Source organism: Gymnoscopelus braueri, assembly GCF_963280865.1.
Source record: "Gymnoscopelus braueri genome assembly, chromosome: 12".
Taxonomy (NCBI): Eukaryota; Metazoa; Chordata; class Actinopteri; order Myctophiformes; family Myctophidae; genus Gymnoscopelus; species Gymnoscopelus braueri.
Window position 1 is genome coordinate 23,082,353 of NC_137614.1, and position 27,439 is coordinate 23,109,791.

The 27,439-nt window shown below is 42.4% G+C and overlaps 4 protein-coding genes across 4 annotated transcripts in view; 1 reads left to right on the forward strand and 3 right to left on the reverse strand.

The window, feature by feature from the left end:
* dnajc5ab (DnaJ (Hsp40) homolog, subfamily C, member 5ab) overlaps nucleotides 1–12,473 on the reverse strand; it is a 31,402-nt gene extending 18,929 nt beyond the window's left edge. Inside the window, exon 1 of the mRNA XM_080444195.1 lies at nucleotides 12,237–12,473. The gene's annotated coding sequence lies outside the window, so the exon portion shown is untranslated. The remainder of the gene's footprint in view (nucleotides 1–12,236) is intronic.
* Nucleotides 2,442–5,357, reverse strand: LOC308096985 (N-alpha-acetyltransferase 25, NatB auxiliary subunit-like; the record flags this gene model as incomplete). The annotated part of the gene is made up of 1 exon (XM_080444521.1): nucleotides 2,442–5,357. The coding sequence occupies exon 1, from the start codon at nucleotides 5,346–5,348 to the stop codon at nucleotides 2,442–2,444; it is 2,907 nt and encodes a 968-aa protein (XP_080300647.1). The 5' UTR covers nucleotides 5,349–5,357.
* Nucleotides 12,474–14,047: 1,574 nt separating the features above from the next.
* LOC308096831 (proteasomal ubiquitin receptor ADRM1-B-like) lies at nucleotides 14,048–20,336 on the forward strand. Its single transcript, XM_080444301.1, has 10 exons — nucleotides 14,048–14,133; nucleotides 15,468–15,709; nucleotides 16,056–16,172; nucleotides 16,643–16,853; nucleotides 17,029–17,110; nucleotides 17,642–17,787; nucleotides 18,367–18,525; nucleotides 18,834–18,991; nucleotides 19,158–19,260; nucleotides 19,645–20,336. Exons 2-10 carry the CDS (start codon nucleotides 15,500–15,502, stop codon nucleotides 19,731–19,733), a joined length of 1,275 nt encoding a protein of 424 aa, XP_080300427.1. The 5' UTR covers nucleotides 14,048–14,133; nucleotides 15,468–15,499; the 3' UTR covers nucleotides 19,734–20,336.
* Nucleotides 20,337–20,483: 147 nt separating this feature from the next.
* The window catches only part of LOC308097484 (laminin subunit alpha-5-like), a 103,898-nt gene continuing 96,942 nt past the window's right edge, over nucleotides 20,484–27,439 (reverse strand). Inside the window, 7 exon segments of the mRNA XM_080445277.1 lie at nucleotides 20,484–23,194; nucleotides 24,336–24,461; nucleotides 24,675–24,768; nucleotides 25,318–25,448; nucleotides 25,888–26,047; nucleotides 26,378–26,515; nucleotides 26,680–26,869. Of these exon segments, the coding sequence (XP_080301403.1) occupies nucleotides 23,046–23,194; nucleotides 24,336–24,461; nucleotides 24,675–24,768; nucleotides 25,318–25,448; nucleotides 25,888–26,047; nucleotides 26,378–26,515; nucleotides 26,680–26,869 (988 nt within the window). The 3' untranslated portion in view covers nucleotides 20,484–23,045.

The following is a 27,439-nucleotide window of genomic DNA, read 5'->3' on the forward strand; positions in this document are numbered from 1 at the left end:
TGTGTGTGTGTGTGTGTGTGTGTGTGTGTGTGTGTGTGTGTGTGTGTGTGTGTGTGTGTGAGTGACAGGGAGAGACAGGGACACATACTAGTTATACAACCTTTTAAGGGCACCAGAAAATCAGGAAAGGAAGGAGGTGCAACACTCCGCTCATAAACTACCTACTGTAAAAAATAAATCTATATATATTGGTCAGGCTGATCGGCCTGTTTCGATCAGCCTGACCAATCCGTCATGAAAGATTTTAAGTTTTATCTTTTACAATAAATAGTCTTATTGATGTGCATGAAAGTGTTGCACCTTCCTTTCCTGTTTTTCACAGTTTTAACACCTTCCTGTTTGTCACAGTTTAGACATTCAAACATGGCTAATTTCAGTTAAATCTGTACTGTAAGATGAGTTATTCACAAAGCGTCATCATTATGAAAAGGTAGAGAATCATGTGCAGAACTTCACGTTGGGACATGTCAGCTCTCCATCTCCCTTCCTCCTCTCATCTCTCCTAAAAGTCTCCTACCCATCTCTTTGCTCTCGTCTGTCTCCTCTTCATCCCTTCTTTCATTCTCTTCACATCCTCTTTCCCTCTCTTAACCACCTATCTTGCATGTCACATATTAACGTATATTTTTTCTATAGCTCTTTCCATCATCTCTTTCCATCATCTCTCTCATCATCATCAACACTGCTTTTCCTGTCTCTCTACACCTCTGTCACCACCTCCTAATTAGATTATCACACCATCTGTCTTTCTCGCTCTCTACCACCGTCACCTCTTATTATCTAGTGCTCCGTGACCGTGACTATTTTGTCTTCTCAAAATTTAGTAACACAAATAAAGTAAATGTATGGTTCATTATTCATGGAAACATACAGTTATACACCAGTGATTCTATAATAAGTGCCTCATCCCCTCACCCACATTTTTGCCAGACCCAGGTCAGGCCTACATGAGGCTTTGTCTGTCCCTCTTTTCCCCCCGGTCAACGTTTTCCCTCCCGGTTCAACGTTTTTCCTCCCGGTTCAACGTTTTTCCTCCCGGTCTGTCAACGTTTTTCCTCCCGGTCTGTCCCTCTTTTTGATTGGCCAAGCTTAGCGTGACGTAGTGCTCTGATGTATGCTTTTCACTTATAAAGTGGTTTGTAGGTGCGTTGCGTACTAGGAATTTATTCTGGGTCTGGCAGAACCAGGTCTCCTGGTCTTGTTATAACATGACTGCTGAATTTAAAGACACAAAATATCACTGTAATACCTTGCTTACAATGGTTGTATCACTTTCTACTTTTCAATAAGCCTTGTGGCACGATGTCACTTTCTATCGCCATTCTTTCAAATGACGTCATTTCAACCAGTCCTACCTCTCTGTCTGTCTCGCACTCTCTCACATCACATGTTTCAGCCTCAGTGTGTGAGTCACTGACGGTGTGTCATGTTGTTTCCCGCATCACCTATGTGCTCAGCAGCACACATCATACTGGTTTCCTATGCTTAGCCACTTGAAACCCAGCATCCATATTCTGGGGGTAACATTCACCAAACATAGCCAATTTACAAGCTCACGACGTGTCGCAACACAAAACGTTGTGAGCTTAGTAGATTGGCTATATTTGGCAAAGAGTTTTGGTATAGACAGACAAGTACAGAGACAACTCAGGTCCACTTTACCAAGTCTACAAGGTTTAAGTGGTTAAGTGTGCTTGCGTATGTTTGGGGTGTGGTGGATGGGGTGAAACAGCCATCAAATGAGAAAAAGAGACTGTGTGTGTGTGTGTGTGTGTGTGTGTGTGTGTGTGTGTGTGTGTGTGTGTGTGTGTGTGTGTGTGTGTGTGAGTGTGTGTGAGAGAGAGAGAGAGAGAGAGAGAGACATGCGTGTCCTCTCTCAGAGCCCCTTCCAAACATACCTAGATCCAAGTAAGAACACATTCTCTGACCAAGATTATAACTTAGAACTTATTATAACTGTCTGGTAACTGACCACAATTAACTGGTCTCAATACTGTACTGTTCTTCACGGACAAACAGCGAGAGCAAGAGACTGTTTTTATAATTTACTTTACCCAATGTTTTGGTAGCTTATGTTCTCTAATCTGCAGAGTGTATGATAATTAATTAAAGTAGCCTAAAATCTTTCTACATATCATACTACTCCAAATGTTCTCTTATATTACTATATAAATGAATGAGTAACTGGCTAGGTTCTGTGCTTAAAGGCTTACAAATGTTTCAAGTTTGTGTTTGAATGGGGAAAAAATAAATCTAGACTTAAATATGATTGAGGGGGGGGGGGGGGGGAGGTAATTCATGGGGTATGTGCCGTGGGAGAACCAAAGCAGATATGCCTTGTTCAGATCAGATGTGCTGGTGAGATTGACAGACGGAATTGTGGGGGCACCAGTAGGTGATACTGGAGGTAAAATTGTTCAATTTGGGTTATTTGACAGTATTCAGATCTTGAGGTTCTTTATAGTTGCTGTTCTCTTCTTGAGCAGATCTCCAACCTCTCTCAGCGAGCGCAGGTAACTGCTTTGCACCTTGTCCATAACAGACCTGGTAAACGACATCTCCTCATCTGTGTCCCCTTCCAAGGTGAGACTGGCAAGTATGGCAGCTGATATACCGGACTCCTGTCCCTTTATATGCTCCAGAGCCTGGGTAAGTAGCCCCTGCAAGCTGCCCCTCAGTTCCTGGAACCCACAAACGACTGCTGGCAGAGCGGTATTGGTGTCCTTTCTCTTCTTCTGTAGGCTTGTCTTGAGTGGTTGGAGGACCTTGGCAGAGTAACTGGCCACCCAGAAGACGATGCTCACAGTCTCAACGAAGAAAACAAGGTTTTCTAATAACGAGGGCTTGGTTTTTAATCTTCTGTCTTTTGTTTCCAATAGATCTCCTTTGCATTTATTCAATATTTCTTGAAGCTGTGCAATTAATGATTTGAAACCGTTACAGATCTGGGTTTGAAGCTCTGATGACTCATTGAGTCCAACAGTCTCCAGCTCCTGTAGATGGACAGATAGCTGGAAGGCAGCAGCCTGGCATTGACAGCTCCCATTGGACAGAGCTGAGACCAAACGTGTGGGAGTGGGGCCCAGGAAAGGATATTGTGTGCATTTCTCTGATATCTGAGTTGCAGTCTGCAGAGTCTTTTCAAGCTGGGAGAGCAAGCTACGGAGGATGGAGGCCCCGTCTCCAACTCCGTTCTCGCCGGCCATCTCTGAGTTCTGTAGTAACGGGACGTGTCTGTGCAGGGTCAATGAGCCAATGAGGCGGAGTGTTAGAGAGCGTATCCTCAGCCACACCGATTCCTCCTCCAGAGACAGACGTCGGTGCTCCTCGGTTAAAGTTTGATCCCGAGGGTCCCAGCTGATAAAGACGGTGAGATCTCTGTTGTCTCTCATACAAGCCCAGGGAATGTCATCCTCCTTTGGACACAAACCCATGGCCTTTACACTCTCCTCCAAACTCAACACAATGTCCGCCTCTAGGAAAAGGTCCAGCAGCATTCTCTCAGTGCGGACCTGGGCAAAGTGCAGTGATTGGTTGAGCCTACTCCTGAGCGCAATAAATTCGGGGATTTTCTCAAACGCTCCGTACTTGTACACCTGGATGATATACTCAGAGATATCTTTTTGGTGAGAGTGGAAAAACCTGAGGGAGAAATTACAGGACAGGGAGGCAGCAGCAAACTGACCCAAAGACTCTGCGTAACGCGTTAACAGATACCCAATCGTGTCATGTTGTACATGTTTAGCATCCAGACTAGAATACAGATCCACTACAGGCTCAAAGACTCCTAGGCGACAGTATAAGAGCAGCAACAACAACTTGAACTGAGCATTAGAGGGGCTGTGAGATAAACCCTCCAGGAGGACACCCAAACACTGCCACGCCATGTTCCCATCCCCAGTCTCTGTCCATAGGTCAATGTATACATGAGCTGCCATGAGACAATACATATCTGAGAACTGCAACTCCGTCTTTGTAGCTGTCTTTCCAAACTGTAGCCCATTACGGTAATGAGCTTTAAGTTCTCTGATAAGCCGCAGTTTTCCTTCTATGTCCAGCAGGTGATGCAGTCCAAGCAAACGGCTCAGCTGACACAAACATAAATGTATCTGTAGTGTTTTGATATTACCTGGAAATGCAAAGCCATCCTCCGCCTTTTCCCCCAATGGAACTGCTTCCCCCAGTCGGTTAATAAACTGAACGTGTTGGTCAGGGGAGAGCAGATGCAGGTATATTTTCAGGTCAGTGATGCAGCAGGGTTTGTCTCCAAACATCTTAAAGAACTGCACCATCAGCTCTAAGGGCTCGGCTATCTGGGCGACTTCAGGACAACCACTCTCTCTCAATCTGTGTATTAGTTCAAGACGGGCTAGATAAGGGCCTCTGAGCTGATGCGAGTCCTTGGTCTCCTCCCCCTTAATTCTGTCCTCCACAAACCTCACCACTTCAGCCACAGAGTGATGCACTGTGCCTTCTATAGACTGGTCCCCTTCCTCTGGTGGGCTCCATGACTGGTCCATGAGGTGGAAGAAAGAGTCAAAGTATGTGGGATAGAACTGCCAATCATCTGGATTTTTGACTAACAGCTTCTGGGACAAAGCATTACACTCTGGCCAGTGCTGTAGTCGCTCATAGAGCATCATACACTTCTTCTCTCTACTCTGTAGCTCACTGGTTAGTTTCTCCCCAAATGGGCCTCTGATCACTTCGAGAGCATCTACACATTTTCCGAGTCGCTCCAAGATCATAACGTATAGCTGCACCTCTGCCTCCGCTTCAATCTTCTCTTCCTTGACCATTTTTTCCACCATGCGTTCTGCCAGGGGGAGGAACATGGTCTGGGCCATCTTCTCATCTTTTGCCGAGATAGCCTGCATCACCAGACTCATGACAGACCAGAAGTAGTAGGGATTCTTGGGAACAATTTTGTAGAGGGCCATTCCTACCTGCTTCATCTTCTTGTACTCCCCCACACGAGCGTAGGCCATGAAAAGGTGGGAGTGATACTCCTCACTTAGAGGGACCTTCTTGACCGCAGCCTCATAGAGCTTAGTTACCAACTCGGGTCGATGCATGTCTATGTACAGCATAGTCAGAGCCTGTAATGAGTTGTCATCAGTTGCTTCTCGTGTGGCAACTTCCTGGGCCAAAGTGAAAGCCTCATCCTGCTTTCCTGTCCTCTGTAGTCCAATGGCCTTTAGGACCTTGGCACAGTGCAGGTCCTTATGCTTCTTTAGCAGTTTATCTGCCTGCTGGATGGCCATCTTGTTGTTTCCATTGTCAAGAAACTCATAAATTGGTCTCAGCCGTCTGTCATTGGGATCCTGCACATGGCCTCGCGCCACCATGGTGGTGGAGTTTACCTCACCTCCTGAAATCCTTTATAGACTAAAGTTCTGTATGTCACTATCGGTCCTTTAAAAGGTGATACTGTTACGGCATGGTTCCTCAGAGGCAAGCCATCTATAAGAGGGTCTGTCTGTCAGTAAGCCACAGAAGTATCTCCACAATTTGTTTGCACATATGTTTTATACGTTCTGAAATATTTTACTTTCATTTTATAAATGAAGTCAATTTGGCTCTGATTGGACTGAAACCTTGCCCAAATTTGGAGTCATACATCATAGATGTCTATGTCAAAGACGACTGACGTCACCGGCTGGCCACATGGAGTCCGCAATCCACATTGAAGCCACGCCGTTCTCATGTGTTTTCCAAGAGCCACATGATTATTGTTGTGTTACAATAAGTGTTAAATATATACTATACTCTGATAGCAATGCTAACAGCTGGTTCCGTCATGGGGGCTAAAGTGGATGGTTTGGCGGTGGTAGTGCGGCGGAGGTGCAAGGATTATGGCTAACCCCTCCAACCTCCTCCAGAAGCAACAGGGGTTCGGGCAGATTCATCCTCCCCCAGCAGAAGAATTCACCCAGTCTGTCCTTTGTGCCGGTAGCCCTGAGGTTATACAATGCCACACATGGTCGCTCCTCTCAAGCCATTGACTAATGTCTCTTGATTACGCCCTCACGTCTGGTGTTTTGCTCTTGGTCTAATTGTTGCTACCTGCTGACCATTTTTTCTCTTTTCAACTGTATCTTCTACTGTGAGATCAATAAAGGTCTATCAATCTATATTATTATAAGTTAGAAGAGCAATGCGAGTGGGAGGAGGCAGGGCTGTTGGGCAGCAGTGTAGCATCTAGTATACGTATTGTTGCTGTCGGGTGGAGACCATGAAAGTGGTGGAAAGCTTAGTGACATGCAGTTAGGTTAGAAGAGAAAAGAGGAGGCGGAGAGAGGGATAGAGAAAGAGTGATGGGCTGAGACAGACAGAAAGACACATACTGTACACTACATAACAGCTCCTGTCCTGATACACGGACAGGTGGGGGGGGGGGGGGGTATTCTTTTCACTATGATCACGTTACACACACAGAGCCCCGGGCATTCCTCTCAGGCAATCAATGGTAAGATGATCTCATTGGTGATTCTACTGACATGGTAAACACAGCTGGCACGTGTACACCAATGCTCTTTTGGTCTGCTGGTCACAGGTGGGGTGGCCAGTTCAAGACACCTGCCACTGTCACGATTTCAACAATTTGTCAATTAAGATTTAGAAATCCTGAAATATACTCCTATACTTTGAAAGCAAGCAGTGTGTGCCGTGCATGGCAGACATTTGACTGTGGTGTGACCCTATACAGACTTCACATGTAAGCAAGGGCTGCAATACACACACACACACACACACACACAAAGAATACACAAGAGACACACACACACACCATCTCAATCTCAGCGTGTTCACAGGAACATTTTAATGTTGTGGATCCAGTCCAATTCATTAGCTAATGTTCAATCAGCATTCAGTCAGCACAACTACGCACACACACGCACTAGTCTCGCGTGGCCAGACTGTTGCCTCCCACAATTTTCAAATGTTTCCGGTCATACAGTCTGGGACTCGGAAGTTCTGATCATGATTAGAATATAAACTGGATGTGAAGCCTCCTCGCCACTTCCTTTTTGTCTTTACAGTCGTGCACATTTATCCTAATATAAATACAAATCATCTAAGTATATTTATCTTGCTGCTTAGCAGAAATGGAAATGAAAAAATAAAATGTAAATATATTTTCGAGAACTGAAGAGCCAGTTTCCTCTCTCGGATTTCGGGAGGTGTAGTTCCAGACTCTATTAAGCGTGCCAACGTGTCGTCACCAGCAGAAGGGGCAAATCAGCCTGCGGGGGCGAGGCATTGGGCGTGGCATTGGGCAATGTTAAGTCAACCTGGTTTTTACCCCTCAAAGATGTCCGCAGCTACCAAAAGACACTTGTTGACGCCCCCTTCAGGATTTTTGGCACGCTCTATATAGCATTCAGAGATTGTGGAATCTCTCTCACACACACACACACACACACACACACACACACACACACACACACACACACACACACACACACACACACACACACACACACACACACACACACACACACACACACACACACACACACACACACCTTGGTAACTTCGAGAATGTCATAACACATACCTATCGGAACCTCCTCCAAAGAGAAAAGCAACCATCACTCACTAGTATAGATGAAGATAGAGAATAAGAAATTAAACCCAATAACACCTGGTCAGGACTAACCTGCCTTTTTGTTCTTAACTGACTAGTGTGATCTGGTCTAGGCCATGCCTATATATCAAACAAAGTATTCCAAGAAGTATTTGAAGCAACTTTTCGTTTCAGGTTATTTATCAAATTAGTAATTTGATAGCTGAGGTGAATCGTTTTGGAGGAGCAAAACTGTGGTTCCTGCTCTATAGACCCCATCAGAAACCTGCTAAATTAGTTGATCCCAGTCTAGGTCGTGAGGACAGGAGAGGGTAGAAGGAGATGGAGAGGAGACAACAAAGTGATCAATAAAATGTTTAGAGAAATATGCTAAATACAGAGGAAATAGGAGAAAAGAGATGTGTAGGAGAGAGCCAGAGGGATATCTGGTTTGACACACTGAACAAGAGACTGTAGGAGTAGGTCAGGAGGAAGAAGAACATTTTTAAGTAAAGTACTTCAAAAGAATGTTTGACAGCGCCTTGTGACCAGCAATCACACGACTGTTACACTTCACTGTCAAGGATGACAAGCTCATGACCCTATATCTGATTCCAGCACACTCGCAAAGGGAACTCCCTCATTCGCTGCACAAGAAAACCTTTATGCACCAGATTGAATAATTTTCTTTTGGGAGCTTCACCTAAATAAATCATGAACTCACGCAGACACACATCTCCAGGTTAACTTCTGTAGCCGTGTTGTATTGGAGGTGATTGGGGATAGTTTTTCCTTTTCATATCATGTGTTGTGGTTTGATGTTTCAGCGTTACATATTAACATTTTCATATTGAGTTATTCATTATCACTGCAGTACAGTACAGAGTACAGTACTGCAGAGTTGTGTTGTGTGTCAAAGAAAATTCCTTCCAAGTCCTTGAGATGCAGCAATAAAGTGTTTGATTGTTTCAATATTCATCCCAGCTTTTTTACTATAATGCATGTTGCACAACTTAAAAAGCAGGTGTATCAGATTATTTTTAAATAAGTTAAAAAAAAAAGAAAACGATTAGTTTCTTAAAATCAGTATTTATTTTTACAAGTAACAATTATTTTGTCATTAATATTTTGTCATTAATAATTAACCACTTAAGCCCTAATTTATACTTTTGTTGTACAGTGACATCACAAAAATAATTGCAAAAATAGCCAAGAACACAACACACCACAATGCATTGAGAGCCTTTAGATCGGCCATTTTCAAAAAATAATTAAGAAAATCAATTTGATTAAAATCCTATTTTAATAAAAAATATTTTGTAATAATAAGTAACAATGTTGATTAATTATTACAGCCCTATACACAGCCAACACTTTAAACAAGATAATCAGTCATGTTCTATTAAAAACATGAACCGGATCTCAAACAATGACAGTGTCAATATCAAGGCAGCAAACTAACTTCCTGTGCCCACAGGCAATGAAGACTGAATGCATCCCAAAGGTCACCAGTTATTTTCACCATTTATCGGCCAACTGTGTTTAGAAATTCCATTCCAAATGATGGTTGATTACCTGGCCAAGTGGCTCGTAGGAAAAGACTTAACTAACCAACTAACTAATAAATCAGAGAGCATTTAAAAGCGATACTTGGCCAAGAGAGCAGGATCAAAGACAGAGCTAAGAGAAGGGCCCAGGGGCATGGAACCATCATACCAATGTACAGTACGAAGTTAAAATGTAACAATGTGTGACTCAATGTTTAACTACCTCTGAGGTCTGTAATATGACGAGGAGAAGATGGAGGCAGCAGTAAGGAGTCCTGGAGAAGTTTAGTTGACTGACTCAAATCAGTCAAACTATTCTACAACCAATCAGTGTTCTTTGTGGGAGGTCAGCTCTCCACCAGTCAGCCCAACCAAGGGAAACTCCCACTGAGAGATATTTTGGGTTCATAGGGGTGTGTGACAGCACCACTGATACCATGCTGCAACTTAGCAGAAAACACTCGGTCTAAGTTTCTGCAGCCTGACTGGGAGACTGTGGGTTGGGACTTTAAATGGCCTGTGGGTATAACTGGCGTGTACCAGCCAACTGCTGGTTGTTACTGTAGTTATATTTTAACTAACTACATTAATTTTATAGGCTACCACCAAATATCCTTTTTTAGTTCAAATGAATCCTACTGTTGACAAATATTTGGCAGAAACTGTGTAGGCTAGTGACAGTGCCAATTTATATCCCATCTGAGACTTAAACTGGTTTATTGATTAGTCTGTTTACTCATAGCCCGGTTTAGTGACTGTGACGGCCCCAGGGCCTCTGCATTGGCTTATGTGTGCTTTCCTTCACTGTTGCTGGTTCCTGGTTGGTTGGAGCAGTGGAGGCCATCAAGGAATTGGAGGCAGCCGGTCACTGTCTCCAGGTTGTATAAAACCTGGTGGCCCTATTCTGGTAGTCTTGTGATCCCCTCTTTCCTGGCACCACGTTGTGTAACATTCCTGTATAGTTTATTTGGTAATTGGTATCATCTTTTTTGTTTTAGTGTAGGGGAATGACATACAGCAAATAGTCCGGCCAGCTGGGAATTGAACCAACCGACTGGGAATCCATGCCCCCATGGATTCCCCATGGATTGCTGCTATTTATTTGGCATTTGTTAAACTAAAATCTCTATTAAATAAAATGATTTTCTTTTAGTTAATTATGTGTGCATCCTTATTTGCTGCCTGTGGCCTCAGTGCCTGGCAAAAACACTCTGGCATTTACATGACTATAGGTGAGGACCAGCAGGCTATAGCAGGCAGCACATATTATCTTCATCCACAACTGCACACATCAGCCTCTATGCTCAAGCACAGATAAGCTGGCTCTGACAGAAGTCACATGATGATTCACGGTGCTCCAGCAATGCATACTTCCATTTTATACAGTATGTGGTCCATAAAGCTGTTCTGATTCTGCAAAGGATTTTAACAGAGACAGATAGTCTGTGTAAGAGACTAGCATCAATGCATAATATACTCCATGTCTTTGTAGTTTGGCATCTCCCTCAGACCTCATAATGCATTTATGAATTGTCAATAATTAGGTGTGCCTAAAGAGTTCAATATAAGTGTGTATTAAGGTTGGGAATAATTTTGCTATGGGATGCAGTTTGGCTGAAACTGCAGAACCCCCCCCCCCAGCACACACGCACACACACACTGACACTTATATTAAGTGTTAATTGAATCATATGCAATGACATTTTTGCCCAGTGTGACAGAATTGTGGTTCTAGATCTTTACACGTCATTAATGGGGATCATGTGAGTACTTATCTTTCTATCAGCATTTTGCAATCAGTCTCAGCAGTAAAAATGTGACATCTAGCTAACAGCACAGGCCACTGTGGCTTCCTGTAGAAAACAGGCCTGTTGTCTGGCAACTGGTTCTCATCTCGAACAAGGCAGAGAAGACGTTTAAGCCTCTGGCAGGTTCTCACATAATGAGGTTTCTAGCCAATCAAGAGTGAAGAATACTATTTTCTATCTCTCTTTCTTATGTGCATGCACACACGGACTCGCACACACAAACACGCACACGCGCGCACACACACACACACACACACACACACACACCACCTGCCATTCCACTTGGTCCATTGGCAGAGCACATTAGGAATGAAGGAAGAGACAGCAGCCCTTTAGAATCAAGTTTTGCTCGCTCCCTCTGTCTGTCTGAGTACAACAAGACTATGATAGTGACTACGATGGTGATGATACTTGATAAATTAATGATGAGATATGACAAACCATACCAGAGGGGAATAATGGATGCATAATATACAGCATGTATATGGATAGGCATAGGCCACGAAAAGAGAAAGCATAACAAGATAATAGAACACAATTCAGCGATAGTTCAATAACGGTGTAATTACACATAGGCACACACACACATCTAAATAAATTATTTAATCACAGAACAGGAGATCAAAACAGAATGTGTCACTAAGCACTGTTATATTCTTTAAGTCCTTCCTCACAGGCTGTAGTGTACAAGTTACCAGACAAACAAACTGCACTGACAACTGTCTGTCTCATGCAACAACCCCAAAAGCTAGACGTCTAGGGTGATAACTAACGGCAATGCTGCAATACTATGCGAGCTGCTGGCTCCAAGGGGATACCACGGGATAAATCCAGATTTATCCCGTAGTTACCTACTCCAAGCGTCGCTGGTTAGTGGATCTCAACACGGCTTAACTCAGTGGAGACTGGACAGTCACATTAGTCACGATCCATTTAATAACTGGTACAGTACAGTACAGTACAGTACAGTACAGAATACAGTCACTAGCTTTCTGGGTTGGGAAATCTTTACCTTTGGCTCCCCATTGGTGATTGAAATGAACTAGAAAATAACGGTCGACCCAGAGATTCAAACCTGTGGTTAAAGCGGAGGATAATCTCTCCCAGCCATCGCATCAAAAGGGAGCCAACACACAAGCATCCTAATATTGGTTAGGGCAGCCCTAGCCACCTTACAGTAAACCGTTAACCATACCCATGGATTGAATTAGCTATAGCCATAGCCGCTAGCTCGCTAACTAATCCAAGGACAACAAAACGAAGCGAAGCTGCTTAGCTGGCCCCCGGGCTGACAACTGTGTGTTTTCTTACCTTTCGTTGTGTCGGCCGCTGTGGTCGGTGCTTTACGGAGCTGTGTGCACTGCAGTGTTTGTTGGTTCGGTGTTTTGGACTGTTGTAGTTCTCACCCCAGTGGAGACAGAGAGCCGAGTGAGTTCTGCTTTCCGCCACTAAACCATTCAAACTGCAACGTAGTGAAGCTAGTGAGCTAACAGGCTAAACACTGTGGAGAGGGAGCGAGCCGTCAATCCCTGGTCAGCCGCTAGTCATTACAACCCGCTTACAAGTGTTATGGCAACCACCAAGACACACAAGACTTCCGGTGAATACATTAAAGGTAGGGTAAGTGATATTTTTGGGTTAAAACAAAAAGTATTTTTTTTTAAAGGTTTAAGCACTATATTCTGATAGTAATCATTGCTAGAGAGTGTTTGTTCAGTAACAAGAGTCTCCCCGTCTCTCCAGCTCTTTAATAAACAGAAAATACATTTTCTGGTAGGTGTCAAAATCTCAGCCAATCAGGAGAAAGTACCCATTTTTAAGCTTTATTTTTATAGTGTTCCAGTTCTAATTTTGCCTGCTCATTTCTTAGTGTCATCACTTCCAATTTCACTTGTTTAATCTATATCCTGATTGAGTTCTCTATCCTGATTGGATAAAATTGGAAACGAAACTGAAACTGAAACGAAAATGCATTTTCTGTTTTATAAAGAGCTGTAGAGACATGGAGACTCCTTATATGGACAGGACACTCTATAGTAACGAGCACTATCAGAACATAGACCCATTTTGCAATTATTTGAATAATTGCAAATCACTTACCCTACCTTTAAACATAAAAGCTCAGGGTGATTACAAAAAAAGAAGAACAAAGACTATGGAGAATAGATGTTGCATAATTCGTGAGCACTTGTAGAAAAGACCCCCGGAATCAAAACAATTTGTGCCAATAAATATAAACAAACAAATAAATGTGTTTTTATTTATTTGTTTGTTGAACAAATGTTTCTGGTTGACCCGCCACTACACGGTGAGTTATTTGGCTGCCTGAAAATCCATCTTTCAGGAGGCCAAAGGGGGAGGTAGGTAAGTCTCACTTCTCCTAGCCCTAGAATGTCTGTGATCTTACATACATTTCAAGTATTCCAAATACACAGTCATAGATCGCTCTCGGAGCCCCACTGTGTAGTGGCGATCTGCGCGGCCATAAAAGTGCTCTAAACTCCGTCTGTACTCACCCAATAATTAATTCCTAAGAGTTGGAGTCATATTTTGTCCTCTAGTTTCATATCCATTTGAAAGTTCTGCCAGAAAACGTGTGTTTAGTCAAATATCCCCACTTTTTCACGAGTTGCACACGGACGACTTTCTGTAGGGAGCTAGGGGGGGCGACTTGAGTGATGGACCGTTTGGGTACATTCGGTCCGTCACTCAAGTCGCCCCTCGAGAGCGATCTATGACTGTGTATTTGGAATACTTGAAATGTATGTAAGATCACAGACATTCTAGGGCTACACTTCTCCCATAGAAAGGTGGTGATGGCATCCACTGCAGATTCTTTTGTGTTATCCATTTAGCCCAAGTGTATGACTGTACGTACCCGTACTGTTTGCATTTCTGTCAAATAAAGTATTCAATCAATCAATTTTGATAACTCTCACAGCACTGTGGAATATGTCAACAAACCGATTTGTTGTCAAATTCCAATTCCAAACTCACTTTACTTTGAAAGTAATACAAGTCACTTCCGCTCGTTCTGTGGCTAACAAACAACGTAGGCTCGCTCCCGATGACAGCGTAATGCCATATGCGCGTACCCGAAAAATAACCAACGAAGAAGAAGACCCAAAGCGGAAAGACCGGAAGTCAGCTACTTTATTCCGCCAGCATCGAAAGAACTTTGTCTCTTACTTCTCAACCAAAACTTCAGGTATTTGCTCCAAATAAATCTGTTGCTTAACTTTAAAGAAAATACCTTAAAGTACACATTTGTTAACAGAATTATTTAATAATGCTGTTCTTTTCAGAGTGACCAAGTAAATGAGTTTCGTCCTGGCTTTGTTATTTGTCAGTTTAGCCAAGTCATGGGCTAACGTTAGCATGTCGACCTATGACTGTGTAGAGCATGTTTTAACTGGTTAGCAGCTGCAACTACTCTAACTCAGTATGTGACGCTACTGTTGTTTAAAGTAAAAATAAATAAATACAACTTTTTAATTCTAATTAACCAATTAACGTGTTCAGTAGACTCAGTTAATTCGTTTGGTTTCCTTTCACCGTGATCAGTGGTCTGTGGTCCATAATTAATTAATATAATTATTTTCTGGTGTATTTGATTGATTGAATACTTTATTAGACAGAAATGTAAACAGCACGAGTACAGTCAGACAGACATTTGAGCTAAAAGGGTAACGCAAAAAAAGTCCTGGGGACTTGTTTCCTTTGTGGTCCTATGTATTCAATTCGTCAACATAGCATAAAAATAACACCAGAATACAATATTATCAACAAATATAAAACACTATGTCCAGAGTAGAAAAAGGATCTTGCACACAGATACAGACAGTCCTCCGTTCAATTTCATTAGAGCTGGACCCTGTCTTGCTATCATACTGTCATTGCTTTGCCTTTTGGTCTGTCTTATGTTTTCCAATGGTGGTGCGATTATTATTGTTCTACAAAAAAATGGTCTTTTAACAAATACAAAAAATAAATCTGTCTTATTACCCAACACATCATACCATAGTAACCAGTGCTGTAAAGCAACTAAGCACATTTACTCAAGTACTGAACTTATGTACAATTTTGATGTATTTTTTACTTTACTGGAGTATTTCCAGTTTCACTTCTACTTCACTACATCTCAGAGGCAAATATTGTACTTTTTACTCCACTACAATTATTTGACAACTTTAGTTACTTTGTAGATTGTTATTATTATTATATTACAAAACATTCATTAACCACTTCAACCCTGTATACATTTTGGCCATTTGAAAACAAGCTCACAATGCGTCGCGTGAGCTTGTAGATCTGCTCTTTTCAAAAGATTTGAAAACTTTCTGCATAATGAGTACTTTCTACTTTTGGTACCTTTTTGATATCAATACTTTTTTAATTCTGGACTTTTACTTGTAACAGAGTATTTCTACATTGCAGTATTGATACTTTTACTTAAGTAAAAAGTTTGAATACTTTTTCCACCACTGACACATACAAGTGATGTTTTTATAAACAAGATCGCTCCCTCTGTCTCTCCTCTAGTCTTTGGTCCTTGTCAGTGCTGAGATCCAAAGATGTCGTCAGGCGCTCTCTTCCCTAGCTTGGCGTCAGGGTCCAGGGGAACCTCCAGTAAGTATCTGGTGGAGTTCCGTGCTGGTAAGATGACCTTGAAAGGGAGTACTGTGAACCCCGACAAACGCAAAGGCACCGTCTACGTCCAGCAGTCTGACGACTCCCTCATTCACTTCTGCTGGAAGGACCGGACCACTGGCAATGTAGACGATGTGAGTACTGTCTACATGGCATTTTTTATAGAATAGAATTCTCCTCCACATTTGTTGAGTGCTCGGATCTCCTCTTCCTTTTGACTGTGTGTACATGTTTAAGGAAGGAAACACAATGTAACCAAAATATGTATGTTTATATGCTATTTGGTATACACAAAGGAGGACTTTAAACAAAAATGGTACAAAAATCTATTGTGTGTGTGTATATATTACAGCTTATTGTACACTCCTTTTTGTATTATTACTATGATATTCTATGAAAGATCATACATTGTGTTGTAGTCCATGGAAGCAGCTTCATTTAAAAAATGAGTCGTCCTGTCTCCTGACTTGTGTTACCCAGGATCTGATCATCTTCCCAGACGACTGTGAGTTTAAGAGGGTGAACCAGTGCACTACAGGACGGGTCTATGTTCTCAAGTTCAAAGCCGGGTCCAAAAGACTGTTCTTCTGGATGCAGGTAAGAGGAGAGTCTCGAAATGATTTCAGACAGAGTTTTCAATGGGCAGTAAAGTTTAGTACTATGCATGTCTAATGTATTTTTGCGTGAAACCAAAAACATGAATGTTCAGTGTCAATATTGAAGATGCAAATATCAATTCATTTAACAATTGTGTCTAAAAATACATTAAATTGCCTTTGCCAGAATATCACAGTGATCTATTTTTCTTCAGGATGTTAAGACAAAAAATACAATTTATAATTTGTCCCCTTCAAATTGCAAGTGGTAATCTAAAAACAATTAATTAACTTTTTACTAACCACCTACAAATAGGTTAGTAAAATAAAAATAGTTTGTATTGTCATATAAAAATAAACATAACATTTAAAATATATACATATATATCAAGTTGAAACTTTTTAACTGACTCATACTGCAGTATGTGAACATTGAACAATCCATCCATGTTTCTATGAACCACTCACCAGGAGCCCAAGACGGACAAGGATGAGGACCACTGTCGTAAGGTGAATGAATACCTCAACAACCCTCCCATACCAGGAGCTCCAGGGAGCGGGGGCAGCGGCGCTCATGAACTCTCTGCCCTCGGAGGGGAGGGGGGCCTGCAAAGCCTGCTGGGAAATATGAGCCACAACCAGCTAATGCAGCTGATTGGACCGTCTGGGCTAGGTGGACTGGGTGAGTAGCTGCGTGTGGGACCGGGTGCATACAGAAATACACAGCAAACAAACGCAACATGAGAGAGAACATTTGATTCACTCAGTTGACATTACAGTTGTAGGCTTGTCCAGAGTGTTTTATTAAGTGCTATTGAACCTTTGTCAAACTGACATTGACGAACATGTCTATTCAGGAGGTCTTGGCGCTCTAGCAGGACCAGGCCTGGCTAGTCTGCTGGGTAGTGGAGGAGCAGCTACCAGTAGCTCCTCATCCAGGTAACAAACAAACACACACATACTGTACACACACACACAAACACACAAAACCAGTCTCATGATCAAGTAACTTCACACAAGACATGTCATCTTTGAATATGTTTGACTTTTCTCTGTCCCCTAATTCATATATTTAATATTGATGTATATAAATGTATATCCCTGTTGATTATTATGTTCTGTATCTCGGCTCAACTGTACTCCGAGTTGAAATAAAGGTTATGATGATGATGATCCACATGAACAGACACACGGTAATAGCAGGCATACTGTCTCATCCTGCTAACACATAACCACACAAATCATTCTGCAATCACAATTTAGACATTTATAAAGTGCACATGCAGCTCTATATCAGACAGAGGTGTTCAGCTGCTGGCTGCTCAACAGACACACGTCTTGATCTTGTAGAGAGATTGGGACCATGGCAATGCAATGTACTATTCCTAGAATGTATTACACACACTTTCATTATGCTATACTCACAATATAAACTATACCCCGCCCCATCTCTCTCCTCCCCTCCTCTAGCTCTCGCAGTCAGTCGGCAGCAGTCACTCCGTCCTCAGGTGGAGCTCCCCGGCTGAGCTCCACCCAGGCCCCAACCACCCCAGTGACCCCGGCTGCTCCCGCTGCCTCTACCACCTCCCCCACTGCCGTTGCTCCCTCTACACCTGGTATGGGGACGAAAGCACCATTCATACTTTGTCCTAGGGCTGGGCAATCAACTGGAAATATATTAAAACTGATATTTAAAACCAATAACCGACTTGTAACCGAATAATTGAGAAGCAAGGTTTATTTTATTTTTATATAGACACGAAAATGTTTTAATCAATGTTTTATTATCGGCTACATTGATTAGTCTGATTAACCATATAACCCTGTATTATGTTGTTGTACAATGGTGGCATACAAAAATAGAGAAAATAGCAGAGCTTGCAGATTAGCAATTTTCACAATTTCCCCTTTTTTTTCATAGGCAAATGTTTAAAATAATCGTGATATTGATTTGAAGTCATATTGCTCGCAATATGACTTGGCAATGGCAATTGCCATTGCCAATTTGCCTTACTTAATCGTATGCCAAAAATAGCCGATCTACAAACTCGTCAATCTGGTACTTAAGGCGCGTGGGACTGTTGTACAACCAATCATAAATCGGGCTTGACATTGCCCTTTTTTAAATTAAAGTGAAATTAATCTGTGCATTTCTGCTACTAAATTCCTGACCCTTCTGTGTTTTTTCCTGCCAGTCTCTGCCCAGACTCCTCTGACCCCTGCCTCTGTGGGAAGCCCCGCCTCCAACCAGCCCATCCAGCTCAGTGACCTGCAGAGCATACTGGCCACCATGAACGTACCTTCTGTTGCAGCTGCTGCTGCTGGGGTTAGCGCTGGCGCAACGGGATCAGGAGGTGAGAGAGAGGGAGACAGACAGAAAGGAGGGTGGTAGAGGTGTAAGGAATAGAATAAGAGAAGGAGACCGTATTCATAGATGTGTTGGTCATCTCTGCTACTGCTCAGAGGATGCGGGAGGGAGAGAAAGGAGGGGAGATAGTGAAGGAAATGGGTGGAAGGTCGTCTCAGAAGGAAGAAAGCAGGAAACCAATAGAAGGAGGACTTCTTTATGTAATCTTTATTTGATCTCAAATAACTGAGAGGGAGATGTGGGTCTAGACCCGTCGCTTGAACTAAACCAGTCCTGTGTGTGTGTGTGTTGCAGTGGACCTGTCCAGTGTGTGTACTCCAGAGATGATGGCTCCTATTCTGTGTAATGCTGAGGTGCAACAGAGACTGCTGCCGTTCCTCCCATCAGGAGAGTCTCTACCACAGAACCCAGAAGAGATACACAACACACTGTCCTCACCACAGTTCCAACAGGTAATACACTCACACCACAGTTCCAACAGGAAACGCACTCAAGGGACACACACAGTATCAACAATCACTGTATTCAAACATGCGTTACAAGTTTCAAGTCTCCATTACTACCACTAATGTCCTCTAAATAACTTGTCCTTTCTTCATCCCACTGTCCCTCCATCAGTCTATGAGTATGTTCAGCAGTGCATTGGCTTCAGGCCAGTTGGGTCCTCTGATGAATCAGTTTGGTCTTCCGCCAGAGGCCGTGGAGGCTGCTAACAAAGGAGGTCAGAGAGAGACACACACACACACACACACACACACACACACACACACACACACACACACACACACACACACACAGAATAGAGATGATCAACTGTAAGGGAACAGAGGTAATGAGGCATAGACACACAATAGACAATCGGCTGTACGGGAAATGACTCATAGACACACATGTATTTATTTTATGTCAAAAGTCCAATCATAATTACTTCCTGTCAAACGCGAATGTACTGCGTGATTACATCAGCAAGCACTTATGACAGTCACCTTTGGGTAGCCAAAACAGCGGGGGCGACAACAGGTGTCCAATCTGAATTAATCAAATTAAAGCAGAACTAAATTGGCTTTAACACTGATTAACTCCTGTTTCTCTCTCTCTTTCTCAGATGTGGAGGCATTTGCCAAAGCCATGGAGAACAGTAAGGGAGGGGCTTCTAAGGAGAAGGATGATGATGAGGACATGAGTCTGGATTAGAACTGACCCCTCCTCAAGAGGCTCTCTGTGCTACCTCTCCCCTCTCTTTAACCTTCTCTTTGCTCCTGCCTTTGCCATAGAGCCCTCAGTATATTAAGTTTGAAAATTTTTCACTAATGGGTGCAATGTTGCTACCAAACTCTACAAGATGCTTAGGCTGCAAGTGTGTAAGAATGCCATCTGGCAGTGGGCGCCATGTTGTTGCCCCTTTCTTTCCTAGGACAGACGATACTGCAAACATTCAAACAGCCTGCTGATGGAGTACACTGGTAAAAACCCACAACCAACATGTGGCTGCCTAAAGAAAAGGCATCTCCCATTTATTTGATTTTCAAAAATAGATTAGGGGTCTCTTTTTTTCTTTTTTTCTTCTTGCCTTCAAAATAAGAGTGCCAAGGAGAGAGTACTTTGAGGATTCCAAGAGGGTCTAACATGGGTTTGAGCCTTAGTGTCTTTAGTTGTTTTCTTGCTGTTTTACTTACCACTTTGTCATACTATAATACAGACTGCTTTAGTCTGAAGAGACAGTATTGTTAATACGGGACACTTTCTCTGCCTTGTGAGTGATTTAATCTTGATTAAAAAAATGCATTTGCAAACAAATGTCTAATTTCAAATGGTTTTGATGTAAGATAACACATTGTTCTTGTCTTGATAAAGGTCAGATAAGCCAGTGTAGAAAGGGGTGATGTGTGTGTGTGCAGCAATCTTCATGTTTATAATATAAGACAACCATCAGACAAGTTATATGAAAAATCTTTATTTAAAATACACTTAACACAAAGGGGGTGTGGGAGGGTTGGACAGTTTACAACACAAAGGGTGGGCGGACAGGACAGCTTATTTGTTTTTACTGTGTTTTTACTGTTAAAGCTCCAATCCATCCCCCAAAAAGTTATTTTAACCAATCTGTATGGTAGAGTATGTGGTCTCCCTGCTCTCCGATTGAGACATTTTATTGGCTGACGAGGTATTGCATGAAATTCAAAGGGAAATGTCTCGCCTTCCCAAACAAGCTCTGTTGTAGTTCAACAGTAAAAATGTCAGTGCTTGCGTGGGGGACAAGGGTTTGAATCCCAGGTAAGACGTGAATGTTATGGATTGCAGCTTTAAATGAACATGGACATTAAATGTTCTTTAACACAGGCTTCACCCTCTGTGGTCCCTGATAGACATGAGGCAATGTATTGCAATGTGATACATTTCTATGGGTCAACAAAAATCATGTTTAAAATGTGTCATAGGCTAATAATCATTTGTGGTTTTAGATTTGATTGCATCACAATCCATCTGATAAAATGGAGGAAAGTAAACTTCTCAGGATCAGAAACGGGATTTCCAAATGTACTTGTTTCACTTAAACTCAACTTTTAGTCGAACTAAGTCATTTACACCTACATTACTACAATCTTCCCTTACCTCAGCACTGGAGGATGATAGGGGATACAAATAAAGCAACAAATATGAACTTAACGTTATTTTAGGAAGGCTAAAACAGATTAAAACTCCCAAAGTCAGAATAAAGAAGGGGTTTAAGTTTCTTGTTTTAATGAAAACCTAGCTTCAAGGAAAAACTGCTTTCCCACCATGTTTTCCTGTGAAGACTCTCAGCATCTTTGCTATTGGTAAGCCAACAGCAAAGCAACAGTTTATTGTCGACAACTATTGTTTGGGATTTAAAACCCCTCATATATACAGTACATCCCATTATACTAAAATATATAAAATGTGCAATTCTATATAATTTCATATAGTGTGGTCAGATCTCGTTTGGCAACTAGGTGGGTCTGTGACAGTGAAGGGGACTTTGTAGATAAAAAGCATGTTTTAACAGATGATGGATGAACGCAGGATAAGGGTAACCTTGAAATTAGGAGTTATCAGTTTGTGTCACAGCCTCTTGACAAATTCTACTCCAAAACAGTCACAAACAAAAATAACTAGTATCTCCCCAAAAAAAATAATCAGAAAGAGTATTGAAAAATACTGGTAGAATTCTTCAATGATAATAATACATTCCTGGCATTTGACAATTTACAACGTATCTTCTGTCAGTTAAAAGGGGGTAGTAGGTTTTTGGCAGGATGCTGGTGTTTGGTGATCTTTCAGGGTCATCTGTGAAACAAACCTAATCAAGTTGAGCAATTTCTAGGGAATGCATATGCAATGGGTAATTAAGGCAATGATACATGGGCAACATACAGATGCATTATTGTAGGGCAATGTTTGTGAAGAATTATGACTATAATAGACTTTTAAAGCCAAATATGTGTCATTTTGTTTTTAACTTAGACTTTTGTGTTGGGACATTAACACCAATTAATGTACCTACTCACAACAATAACGTTTTCTTTTGACCATTTACCCTGTCATTTGTTAACTAGGATTCATGCCATTTACTCGGATCTTGCACTTTGTAAGTGGTTCTGCTAAATTGTAATAACTCACACCTGTTGTAATAAAAGCATTAAAGAGAGCTCCACATTCACAGCTATACACAAAGCATCAGGGACAGTTACACAGGATCCCGTTCACATTGCCTGAACATTTTGCCAACATTTCACGCTTTTCACAGTGTACCGACTCAGTAGAAGTTATCAAGATCGTCACGCAACTTTATCATTGTTTTCCACAAACGAAACCAGGAATATGGTGAAGACAGACAGGAAAATAAAAAATATACATTTGTTTCTGCAATATAGAAAATAAATATACATATTTCTTAAATTAGCTACAGTAACATAAGACACCCGCCACCAAGGATTTCTTTACACAGATTTGGAGTTGGAAGGGACTGTGAGGACGAGAGCTGGTGTGTATGTCTCTGTGGACAGTGTGTGTAAGACCAACATTTATTCATTATCATTAGTAGGGTAGAGCACAGGTTTTCAAAGTGCCAGGGGGCCACTTAGAAAGGAGAGGACACTTTTTCAAAATAGCAGATCTACAAGCTCACAATGTGTCATGATGCGATGCATTATGAGCTTGTAGATCAGCTTTAAAGCCATTTCGCATTGCGGGGCAGCAGCCAGAAGCTCTCCCTGGCATGTTAAAGTTTGGGAACCCCCGGGGTTCACTTTGAATATGAGTGTATTTTGATGGGTACCTGTGAGTCTTTTAAGTGTGGCACTGTAGCACAGCATGTGTGACTTTGTCTTTGTGTCAAATATCTATATGTGTGTTTAAATGGCAGTATATCAGTGCATGTTTGTGTGTGACTGTATGTTTTCTATGTGTCTGTCTGTGTACACTGCATGTATGCATCAGCGTTCACTCGTGTGGACAGTCCTGTTTGTGCTGCTGAATTATGTTTTACATGCTGGGACAGCCTTGTGTCCCTACAGCACCGTGGACAGTCAGTGGTTTGGACAGCATGGCGGGTCTCTGGTTGAGAGATGCTTTGCGGACACACCCGTGGAACGATGGCAGGCCAACAGGCAGATCGGGAACAACTACGCCATCTAGTGGGACGACGGAGAAACAGCACATTAGAGAGGGGTTCATTATGTGTGAATGCATTCATATACAATCAATAGTGTGCTGTACCTTTAATATAATTTCAGAAGTTGAGGTATGTGCATGGTCGTGTGTCACACACACACACACACACACACACACACACACACACACACACACACACACACACACACACACACACACACACACACACACACACACACACACACACACACACACTGTACAAGTAAGACGCGCGAACGCGGTAAGCGAACGCAAAAAAAGAAAAAAAAGAATGAAAAAAAATATTTAAAAAAAAGTAACCAATACATTTTTTTTTTTTTTTTTTTTAAATCTGCGTTAAAAGGAGCATCTTAGAAAAATACAAATTCACAAAAAAAAAACTTGGAATGTTTTTGAACAATTCAACAAAGTGTTTGAAGTGCCTGTTTCACCCACTTCCGGGGGGCGGAGCCAAAATCCGAGCCCGATGTATTTGTTCGTAGACCCCCACTTAGGGGGGGTAGAAAAAGTTTGGGAGCGATTCGGGCACTTTTCATTTAACATGGGGTTTCAATGGGGAGTTTTTAGGAGCCTTCTCCGGGGCGTGGCTTCCGGGGGAAGGGGCGGGCTTAAACGCAACCTTGACAGGTGTGTTCAGTTTTCAAAGACCTTTCATTTGATGTATGGTACGTCTAAATTGGACATTTACTTATCTCAGAGGAGCTGCACACAGGCAGTGCACACAGGCAGTGCACACAGAGACACAACCCAAGCAGGGTTACATAGTAAGCTCCACTTGGTCGGAGGCGCGGCTTCGCCGCGCCTCCTCCCGCGTTCGCAATAAACTATGTACTGTATTTCCAGCTTAATCCAGTATAACATTGCTTACTATATTTCTTCAATGACTTATTCATCTTACTATAAATGTGAGTCCGTCTGTGTGTGTGTGTGTGTGTCTGTAGTTCACATATCTCGAGATTATTATTTTTTTAAGTCGAAATTAGCCGACCAGTAAAAATCTCGAGTCGTGAAAGCCCTAGTGTGTGTGTGTGTGTGTGTGTGTGTGTGTGTGTGTGTGTGTGTGTGTGTGTGTGTGTGTGTGTGTGTGTGTGTGTGTGTAATCTGTCATCTGTGTATACTCACCAGGTACTCCACCCAGGTAGACAGTCTCTTTGGCCTTGGCTCCAGCAGAGCGGCTCTGTTTGGGGCCAACACTGTGTTCACTGGCTGCATCGACATGGAGCTGAAGAATGTTGCTCTTTTTCACCACTACACGCAAGGAACAAAAATACACATTCATATTTTGGTGAAGCTGTAAATAATAGCGCATTAGAAATTACAACATGATACATCACTACTACACGATTACTAAAATTTAATTTGGTTAATTGTCTGCTGATCGATCAATAGTTTACATACAGTACATGTAGTGCTGTCTGCCTTTATGATGTCAGTGCATTCTAACATGTCTCTACAACTTACCAGTAACAGTGTGCCAGCGTCCATTACACAGAGACTCCTCAGGGGTGAAGGAGGTAGAGAACTTACCACTACCACTGTTCACTGACACCGTTACCTACACACACACACACACACACACACACACACACACACACACACACACACACACACACACACACACACACACACACACACACACACACACACACACACACACACACACACACACACACACACACACACACACACACACACACACACACACACACACACACACAGTTTTTTCAGGTTAAGTTCAGGAGATGACTCAAATGATTAATTCTCATTTCTTTCTTTAAAAACAACTGTTGAACACAATCTTCAATGAAAACGGTCCTCTGTAAAGACTGTTTACAATTCTACCCTGGTATCAAGAGAATTCATTCTTCTGTCATCACTGAGTCATAAAAACCCAGGGTACAATCCAGGCTAATGCTATGTTTCAGACAGACAGTAAGGAAAATCAGACTATTGCTCAATCCCGATATCTGTAAGATCCTTATCCAACTAGGCAGAAAGTCTGACAGGGAATCTCCGACTCTTAATGGAGTCAGATTATATCAGCGTTTAAAGGTCATAGATCACCGTGGCTTTCTCAAGGATGGGTTGAAAAGGTTGATCCTACCTGTCCCTGGTAGAGGACTAAAGTGAGGTGCTGGTCAGATGATGTTCCAGCATGCAGCAGGAGCCCAGAGTCGGAGATGGGACGAATCTCTATATGGATCTCGATATCCCGGCTGAGAACCAACGACTCATCTGGAAGGAGGGGGGATTGGGAGAGAGAGAACACTTGTCACTTGCCAAAAATAGCAAATCGACGCGTTGCGTCATTAGCTCACTAATAAGCACAGCATACGGCTGCCGTGTTAAGTGGTCAGATGGGTGGGCCAAGTTTCTTTTAATGATGAATCAAGCGATTGTGTTCCATCCTTGGAGCAATGGAACTAATGTAGTATACCTTTAGTTGCTATTTATCAGTATCACAATGAAAACCCATTTTTCAAGGTTTTAGTCAATTAAGACATTATTTGGGGGGCCACTTGCAATACCCTTACGGCCAACCAGTGGGCAACACAGGTTGAGAATCGCTGTTATAGTTTACATCCAGAACATGACAGAGGAAAGCTATGGTACAAAGCTGTGTACATAGAAGATAGCAGGACAGCTATCATAGAGTCAACATTGATGTGTTTACCGATAGCGATGTGTCCCCCCTGACTGGAGAAGTACGCTCCTGGCTGCAGAGGGTTCTGGAAGCACGGCACTGCCCCCTGGCTGTGGGAGGGGCTTCCTGCAGGGGCTTCATTCAGCTCCAGGTCTCTGACACAACCGACGAACCCACCAGACCCTGGGCTCTGGAGGTACAACACAAAGAAAAACATTTGAATCCAGTACACAAGATTCAGTGGAATATGTGCTTATAAGCCCGTAGTGCATAGTACAATATATATTCTGTGGTGAGGTACAATTCTAGACAGTACAATCTGCACAGTACAATCCAGTGTTAATGTATCCATTTGTAACTCTGAGAGCAATTTGGTTACATTTGTACACTCTCAGAGTTAAATTATGTTTTGTGCTTCTTTGGAACAGTCCAAAAAAAAATCACACAAACATTATGATTGCCACTAAGTACCCCCTTTAAAAACAGGTGAATATAACTAATGATAATGATGAAATATTACCATGAGTGTGTGTGGCAGTCCTCCCACATACAGTGGTCCAGAGAGACGCATCTTGTCTCCTCCCGGTGCCCTCTTAGACTGGCTGTTGATCCCATCCACAATCAGACTGACCTTCTCTCCCTCACGCTTCACAAACACCTGAAGGAGAGAGAGACCATCAATAAGTAGTTAGAGACACGCACGCACGCACTCACGCACACACGCACTCGCGCGCACGCACGCGCATAAAATGTGTTATTACAAACTGGCCTAACAGACAAACCACCGTGTCACCCTGACCACATGACCCTGGCCTCGCTCACCGTGTGCCACTGGTCGTCGTCGTACTTCCTGCGGCTGCGCAGGCTGACCTTCCTCTTCCCTCCGTCCACCAACAGCAGCAGGTGTCCCTCTGACACGGTCAGCGACATCATGGCTCCGTCCCCGGGCTGGCCGACGTGCAACACCAGACCATCAGAGGAGTTGATCCTCAAAGACATGGAGATATGAGGACTAGAGAGAGCGCGAGAGAGAGAGAGAGAGAGAGAGAGAGAGAGAGAGAGAGAGAGAGAGAGAGAGAGAGACAGAGAGAGACAGAGAGAGACAGAGAGAAAGAGAGAGAGAGAGAGAGAGAGAGAGAGAGAGAGAGAGAGAGAGAGTACAAATAAATATAAAATATTCTTTATACACAATAACTTGATTACCGGCGGAAAGATGCTAATGTATCCGGTATAAGACTCAAAGGAATGTGTCAAAAACTAAAAAATCGTCATGAATTCAAGGCTACATGGGGTGTGTAACTGATAGAAAATAAGTAATGTTTTGGGTGAACTACTCCTTTAAACCTATTATTAACTAATAATATTACTTGATATTTGCTATATTCATCGTGGAGTTGTATGTTCTCAAAGGCAGACCTAGTAATATATCTGTATTAATAAGCGAGTTGTGAGCATTAGTCATAGCCATGGAACACCCCGAGTGTCATTTTGACTTTTTTCATGCAACCCATTTGTGCTCAGGGGATCCGTTAATTGATTTCTTAGGGCTCTCTGTTGACTGTGTGTGGATCAAAGTGGTTCT

Excerpts from the sequence above, each read along its gene's own strand:
- LOC308096831 (XM_080444301.1), top strand. The coding sequence starts at position 15,500 with ATGTCGTCAGGCGCTCTCTTCCCTAGCTTGGCGTCAGGGTCCAGGGGA. Across the intron at positions 15,710-16,055 it reads CCACTGGCAATGTAGACGAT|GATCTGATCATCTTCCCAGA; the intron begins GTGAGTACTGTC and ends TGTGTTACCCAG. Across the intron at positions 17,111-17,641 it reads ACCAGTAGCTCCTCATCCAG|CTCTCGCAGTCAGTCGGCAG; the intron begins GTAACAAACAAA and ends CCCCTCCTCTAG.